The sequence below is a fragment of the Crocodylus porosus genome, unplaced genomic scaffold (genome assembly GCF_001723895.1).
Source record: "Crocodylus porosus isolate Cpor-Errol unplaced genomic scaffold, CroPor_comp1, whole genome shotgun sequence".
Taxonomy (NCBI): domain Eukaryota; kingdom Metazoa; phylum Chordata; order Crocodylia; family Crocodylidae; genus Crocodylus; species Crocodylus porosus.
The window spans coordinates 2202132-2209797 of record NW_017728938.1 but is presented as its reverse complement, the minus strand read 5'-3'; the positions used below and the strand labels follow the sequence as shown (position 1 = coordinate 2209797).

Here is a 7666-nt window from a genome sequence, read left to right as displayed (position 1 = left end):
ATGAACCCGTGTTGGTTGCAGTTGTTTGAGGATTTTCTGTGTAGGTTCCAGGGAAGGGTGATATGTCATAAAACTAATGGTGTGTGATTTGTGGGGATTTTCTTTTTGTACTGCAACAAATCTTCACGTGGTATCCGGGTGGCTCTTTCAAAAGTACAATCTATCTCTCTGGAGCACGTCCTTGTTTGGTGAAGGCCCTTTAGAGATTTGTGAGGTGGCGATCATGGGCATGCTCCTTGGTGCAAATTCAGTGGTATCAGGGAGCGTGGCTATAAATTATAGCTTTCTTGGTGTGTTTAGGGTGATTGCTGGTTCTGTGTAGATATATATGTTGGTTTGTGGGTTTCTCGTATAAGGTGGTTTATATGCTAACATTTTGAATATTGATCATGGTCCAAAAAGGAAATGCTGGTGTTAGAGTATTCAAGTGATAGTCTGATGGAGGGGTGATGATTGTTGAATTTTTGGTGGAAATCAATCAGAGACTGCAGGGTTTCAGTTCAAATGATGAAGATGCCATCTGTGTATCTCAGGTATAACATGGGCTTGATGGTGCAGTTCTTGAGGAATTCTTCTTCCAGGTGGGCCATAAAAAGGCTGGCATATTATCGGGCCATTTTGGTGCCATTTTGGTGCCCATAGAGGAAGTGTTTGTTGTTGAAACTAAAGGTGTGTGTGAGAATGAAGTATGTGAGTTCAGTGATATCCTGAGGTCTGTACTCTGAGTTGTAATCTCGCACCTGTAGATATCTGAGGCAGGCTTGGGTGCCATCCAGGTGTGGAATAATGGTGTATAAGCTAATGACATCCATGGTGGCTAGGAGGGTATTGCTGGGAAGGTGGTTTATGTTTTTGAGATTTCACAGGAAGTCTGTTATGTCTTGAAATAAAACTTAGTCTTTGGGTGATGAGAGGTTTTAGGATGGATTCAGTGGAACCTGGTATTTCTTCTGTTAGCGTTCCGTAGTTGGAAATGATAGGTCTGCCAGGGTTCTCTTGCTTGTGGATTTTAGGGAGCATGTAAAAAGTCCCTGGATTGGGTAGTGGAGGGATCAGGGTCTAAAGTTTTTCGTGTAGTTCAGATAGAAATGATGTGATGGTGATTTTGAGTTTTGAGATGAAAAGCGGAGTTGGATATTCCTCGAGTTTTTTATAGTAGGTAGTGTCAGAGAGTTCTGTTGGCTTCTTTTATGTAGTCTTCACAGTTAAGGATAACTATAGCTCCTCCTTTATCTGCTGGTTTTATCACTATTTGGTGGTTGGATATTGGAGATACTGTGACTCCCCTTTCTGAGAGGAAGAGGTTGTAGTGGTTTGTTGCTGAGTATTTCATTGTTCATTCTTTCTCTGAAGCAGTCAGTATAGTAGTGGCCGAGGTTTGAATTTTGTCAACTGTAAGGTGTCCAGTCTGAGGGGGTTTGGGATTTTTTTGGCATCAATTTTTTCCGCAATGTTGTTACCAGATGAATTTGGGTTGAAAGTGGATTCTTTTTGGTTGTAGAAATATACCTTCAGATGGAGGTGTCAAAAAAAATCTAGCTCTCCACATTGAATCTTATTCAGGTGTTTTTTCTGGACAAAAATTAAGGCCTTTGGAGAGGACAGATTTTTCAGCTTTGGTAAGTGTGTGTGTGTGTGTGTGCGTGTGTGTGTGTGTAGAAATTGACAATATTAGAGGATTGATTGGTTACTTCTGTTTCATCAGATATGTTGCTGAAATATTGTATGGTATTGGTGTTGATCTTGTGAAGGTTGTTTTGTGGCTGGGAAAGTTGTTCCTGTACTAATTGGTTCCATTTCTTCTTTTTGTGTTACATGGATAGTGTAATAAATCTTTAGCCTTTTTTGTATAGTTTGTATAATGTTTGGGAAGATATCCGGATTCATCTTTTGTAGGTTCTTGTAGCATCTGTTGATTTCTGTTTTGAGGTGATTTCTTTTGGAGTAGAGTATGTGAAGGAGATAATTTCTAAGTTTTTCTGAAGTTCTCCTGCGGAAACATATTTGGAGTTGTGAGTGGTGGTCAGGTTATTGGTTGTAATTCTATGCTTCCCCCTTCAGACTCCAGGCTGTAGGATGGCACTCGTGGGGGAGGGGGGGCAGGCAGTATGTATGTGAGGTAGAGGGGCAGGGTTGCCAACTATCAGCCTATTTACTGACCGTCAGTAGAAAAAATCAAGCTAAAAATGACTGTCAGTAAAGCCTGTAAAAAAGGTTTAGCCATCAGTAAAAGCACAAAGCAACCAAACCTTGATTTAAACTCCAGCAGACAGCACAGCAGTGCTACTTGGTGTCTGAGTGGGAGTGCAACAGCCTGCAGGCAAAGCTTGGTACGAGGTTCAGTTTTTTAACCCAGAACTTTTTACAAAGATCCTTTGCCCACATAATGCAAGCTGATTATTAGCATTCTGAAGGCCTGCATGAAAAACAGACTTCCCTGCACTAGGTGTTGCGTACACCACGAGGAAGAAAGAGTCCCTGCTCATCAGGTGTAAGGCTAGAGAGTGGGCTGAGGAGGGCAAGCATGATGCAGGGTACAATTAGAGCATCAGGGACATCTAGTGGGGAGAGGAGAAACACAGTGTAAAACCATCACTGCTGTGAAGCAGGGTTACCAACCCAAGAACATCTTTTTACTGCAAACTTTTTATTGACAACCAAACTACTTCACTTTTTTTACTATGATTGATGTTAAACTACATTTGAACCCAGCCCTTTTAACTGGGGCCTAGTCGCAGGGTGGGGTCTGGCAGAAGAGTTCCATTTATAATATGTAAAACATATATCAGTAATACCATGTATCAGTAACAAAGTTTGGCTGTGAGTAAAATGTCTGTAGATTGCCAGTAAAAAAAAATTCTCGGGTTGGCAACACTGTGGAAGAGGTAGCAGACAGCTCACTGGACTGGGTCTCCACAGAGACTGGAGTTCTGCTCTCAGTTCTGTCCATGACACTTCTCTCTCACACTTCATCTCTTGTCATTCTTGAATTTTGGGGCAGGGACACTTTCTTCCTCATGTTGTATACAGTACAAAGTGCAGGGAGCCATGGTTTTTATTGAGGTCTTCAGAATGCAAATAATCAGCTTGCATTATTTGGGACAAGGATCCTTGTAAATAGAGCTGGGTAAAAAGAACCAAACTTCATGCCAAACTTTCCCCCAGAAATTATCCATTTTTCCCTGGCCCATGTGACGAGTGTAGCTTGGCATTCCAGCTCCTGGGCTGGCTTTCTGTCAGGAGAAGAGGTTGAAAACAAACCAGTTCAGAGCAGAAAATTACAAAGTTCCATTCTCTCTCTCTCTCTCTCTCGCACGCGCACGCACGCATGCACACACACACACATACACCCCAATTGGCTCATTTTAACCATTCAAAACTAAATGCAAAGATCCATCTTATTAGTTATTATGAACATGATGTACAGTGACGCTAGAGGGCCTGAACCAAGCCTCATTAGAAGACAGCCCCCTGCTCAAAGAGCTTATAGCCTGAGGATACTTCTACAATTAAGTCAAAAGTGTGACTATAACTGGTGTAGCCAGACCTGAGCAAGCTTTCATCCAGCCAGCTCAGATATCATTAACAATGTGGCCACAGCAGCACAGGCTGGCTGTCCATGTATTCAGCCAGGGGCTTGAGTCCTGTGCTGCCATGGCTACCTATCCTGGTAGTGGAGCTGCCTATTTTAAAGCTAATCCAGGTTTGTCTCCACAACCTATGCTTGCATTGTAGACCAGTGGGCAGATATAGCCTTAGTGGCAAGGTACAGCAGAGCCTAAGGAAACAATAAGAAGACATTGCTGGGCAATGCCGAGCCAGACCCCAGCAAAGGGGAGAGTCTGTGAGGCTGAATGAGGACTGCAAGTTATCCTTTGGGAGTCTGGCTTTGCAGTAGGATTTCTGTGTGCACCAAAAATGGGTCTATGCATCACATAAGACCATTGTACCCTTGTGGCAGAAGATAATTCTGCTTGTACAGCACCTGCCATTCCTGCCAGGCAGGATGCATGCTCAGAGAGAGCAATAGTGGGTTTCTTCACTGTTTCTAGGGGGAGGCTTTAGGTATTGTTTTTCCTCCCAATAGCAAAAAATATGTAATCAGGTCTGGCCTTTGAAACCACCAGCAGAGAGGACATAGGATCTTAATATGTATGTGTGTGTCAATACAATTGCCACTTAGAAAAACGGGGACTGGGATGATGAAGGATTTTAGCATTTAGAGCTCATTAAGCTGATACGATGCTGAGCGACAGGGCACTATCAATTTACAACACTGTTCTGCATCCTCACCTTGGCTTTCCAAGTAAGCCATCAGTGTCCCTCCCTTTACTTCAGCCTTCCAGCTCTGCCTGCGCAGCAGGGTTATTGCAGTTGAGCTCTAGCCACTGCATTCCATGTTGGCATCAGAAAGCCCTTTCCTGTTCAGTCGGCTTCCCTTTGGCTCCCAGCTTCCATCACAGCATCTCTTCTGCCCTTGTGGGGCACACCATCTTCCAGGAAGGACGAAGGTCCTTCACCTTTGCATGATCTCTCCTAGTCTTGCAATGACAATGACAGCTACTCCATACAGTGCAGGGACCTAGCTTTAAAATATCTGGCTCTTAAAAAACACGGGATCCAGCTGATGAGCCAAAAGGGGCTCTCTGGGGGTGCATTGCACCCAGCAGGAGAGCCAAGGAACTCAAGTTGTGAAGCTAGCTATCTGCCAGGCTTTATTGTAAAGTGGATAGAAAGCTGGCTGGATCATCAGGCACAACAGGTAGTGATCAATGATTCAAGGTCTAGTTGGCAGCCAGTATCAAGTGGAGTGCCCCAGGGGTCGGTTCTGGGACTGGTTTTATTCAATATCTTCATTAACGATCTGGAAGCTGGGGTGGAGTGCACTCTCAGCAAATTTGTGGATGACATCAAGCTGGGAGCAGTAGTAGATATGCTGGAGGGTAGAGCTAGGATTCAGAATGACACAGACAAATTGGAGGGTTGGGCCAAAAGAAATCTCATGAGGTTCAGCAAAAAGTACAGAGTCCTGCACTTAGGATGGAAGAATCCCATATACCAGTACAGGCTGGGGACCAACTAGCTAAGTAGCAGCTCTGCAGAAAACGACCAGGGTGCTACAGCGGACAATAACTTAGATATGAGTTAACAGTGTACCCCTGTTGCCAAGAAGGCTAACGGCATACTAGGTTGCATTAGTAGGAGCATTGCCAGCAGATCAAGGGAAGTGATTATTCCCCTCTATTCAGCACTGGTGAGGCTACATCTGTAGTCCTGTGCTCTGTTTTGGGTCCCCCACTACAGAAGGGATGTGGACAAGTTGAAGAGTGTTCAATGGAGGGCAGTGAAAATGGTGAGGGGGGCAGGGGGCACATGACTTATGAGGAGAGACTGAGGGAACTGGGCTCATTTGGTCTTCAGAAGAGATGACTGAGGGGGGATTTTCCGAAGAGGATGGAGCTAGACTGTTCTCAGTGGTGACAGATGACAGAACAAAAAGCAATGGTCTCAAGTTGCAGCAAGGAAAGTTTAGGTTGGATATTAAGAAAAACTTTCTCACTAGGAGGGTAGGGAAGCACTGGAACATGTTATTGAGAGAGGTGGTGGAATCTCCATCCTTGGAGGTTTTTAAGGCTCAGCTTGACAAAGCTTTGGTTGGAGTAATGTAGTTGGAGATGGTCCTGCTTTGAGCAGAGGTTTGGACTAGATGACCTCCTGAGGTCTCTTCCAACCCTAATTTTCTATGAGTCTATGAATGTGCCCTCTCAGAATACAGAAAAGACAAACTTCTTGTGAAGGATTCTGGGTAGTATAGTCCAGCAGACTGTCTCTTGTACTAAGGACTGTTATTAGACCCACGCATGTGTAATTGCTTCAGGAGACTCAGAACTTCCTGTGGTATTTAGTTGTCTTCAGTTATCAGAGTAATCTGATTACCAACACTTGAGCAGAATTGTTAATTGCCTGCAAACACCTGAGCCCTGTCTAGAGCAGGGGAGCAGTATGTGTGTATATATGCATATGTGGGAATGAGTGTGTATGTTCACACACGCATACACACTGAGCCATCTCACCAGCCACTGCTGTAATTTTCCTATCCCAGCTTCATCACCACCAGCTGCCCCAGTACTTCAGTGGAATGACTTTGCTGTCTCTAGGTGGGTCTCTGACTTTACAGCATGCCTAATGCTCTCTCTCTTCTCTTGTTGCAGGTATATCCAAGGGGCTTCCTCTCCAAAGGACATGGTGATCATTGTGGATGTGTAAGTGATGTTAGGGAGAAACCTGTAGGAAACACTGCCTCAACTCCATCTTCCTTTTAGGGCAAGGGGTATTTGATTAAATTCTCACATGAAGAAACTGCAAGTGGGTATAGCCATATGAGTCTTTCCCCCAGTGGAAGGCTGTGTGGAGAAGTTGCATAGTATTACTGCTCATTCCAATATAACCTCTTTGGTCTCCTGCTTGCAGAAAGTGTTCTCTGTATAGAAATTTGGGCCCTGCAGGTCAAGAATGATGTGAACAGTTTCAAAGGAGTCCAGTGCAGAGCAACAAAAATTATTAGGGCCCATAAGACTGATGAGGAAAGGCAGAAAGAACAGGTTATCGAATCTGGAGAAGAGAAGACTGAGTGGGGTCTATAGCAAGGATGGACTATAGCCTGCTTTTCTCCATGCCTGTAGGGTACAAGACTAGGAGCAATGGTCTCAAGCTTCACCAGGGGAAATTCAGGTTGGGGATTAAGAGGAACTTTCTGACTATGAGGGTGGTCAAACATTGGAACAGGCTACCTGGAGAAACTGGAGAATCTCCATCTCTGGAAGTTTTCAAAAGCAGTTTGGACAAACACTTGGCTGGGATGGTTTAGTTGGGGGCAGTCCTACCCTGAGCAGGGGACTGAACTAGATGACCTTAGGATGTCCCTTCTAGCCTGACTTTATTATGATCAAAAGGCAGGTGGAGGATAATGTTACAGCATCATTCCATGTTCATTGTCTTGAGCCACATAGCAAGCTCTATGCCTTCTGCTTCCCCAGGAGTGGCAGTGTCAGTGGTCTGACCCTGAAGCTGATGAAGACATCAGTCTATGAAATGCTGGACACCCTTTCAGATGATGACTACGTCAATGTTGCTTCAGTGAGTACCTTCTCTGGGGTGGGGAGAGAACAGAGGAGGATGGGAATGGGATGGAAGATCATACTGTGGCTCAGCTGGATGTGGTAAGCTTGATGAAGGGATCTTAGAGTTCCAGCCTCTATTGTGCAAGAAGTCGGACCAGAATGGCTTTAACAACTTGGAATCTATTAATTATGTGTCTGTTAAAGAGGTAGTAGATAGCCATGATGAAGAGAGCGTTTTCTATGCTGTCATGATGGCATGCTCCCAGATAAGCCAGGAGATGCTCTTTCCTTTACCTACAATTTCAGAAAACTGCCATAAGGACCTGGCAAGCTACTCATGGAGAAATGTGCCAGGGTGGCAGCCTGTCCCAGGAATATCAGGGAGTTGCTAATCAAAGGGGAGGCAAAGAGGAAGTTTTTGACAACTGGTGTTTGATACAGCAAAATCTTCCTGCCTGTAGTTAAATGGACAAGGACTGATCGCTCACACAGTGGATAAGCAGAGGTTAAACTAGCACAGTGGAAGCCTGAGCTGAATTCTTACC

The 7666-nt window shown here is 44.5% G+C and overlaps 1 protein-coding gene across 4 annotated transcripts in view; it reads left to right on the top strand.

Annotated features, from left to right (window-relative positions):
- Positions 1 to 7666, top strand: part of CACNA2D2 (calcium voltage-gated channel auxiliary subunit alpha2delta 2) — a 721727-nt gene that overhangs the window by 593150 nt on the left and 120911 nt on the right. For all 4 annotated transcript variants that reach the window (XM_019547467.1, XM_019547466.1, XM_019547465.1 and 1 more), the window contains 2 exons: positions 6213 to 6263; positions 7038 to 7137. In XM_019547467.1, the coding sequence (XP_019403012.1) occupies positions 6213 to 6263; positions 7038 to 7137 (151 nt within the window). The remainder of the gene's footprint in view (positions 1 to 6212; positions 6264 to 7037; positions 7138 to 7666) is intronic.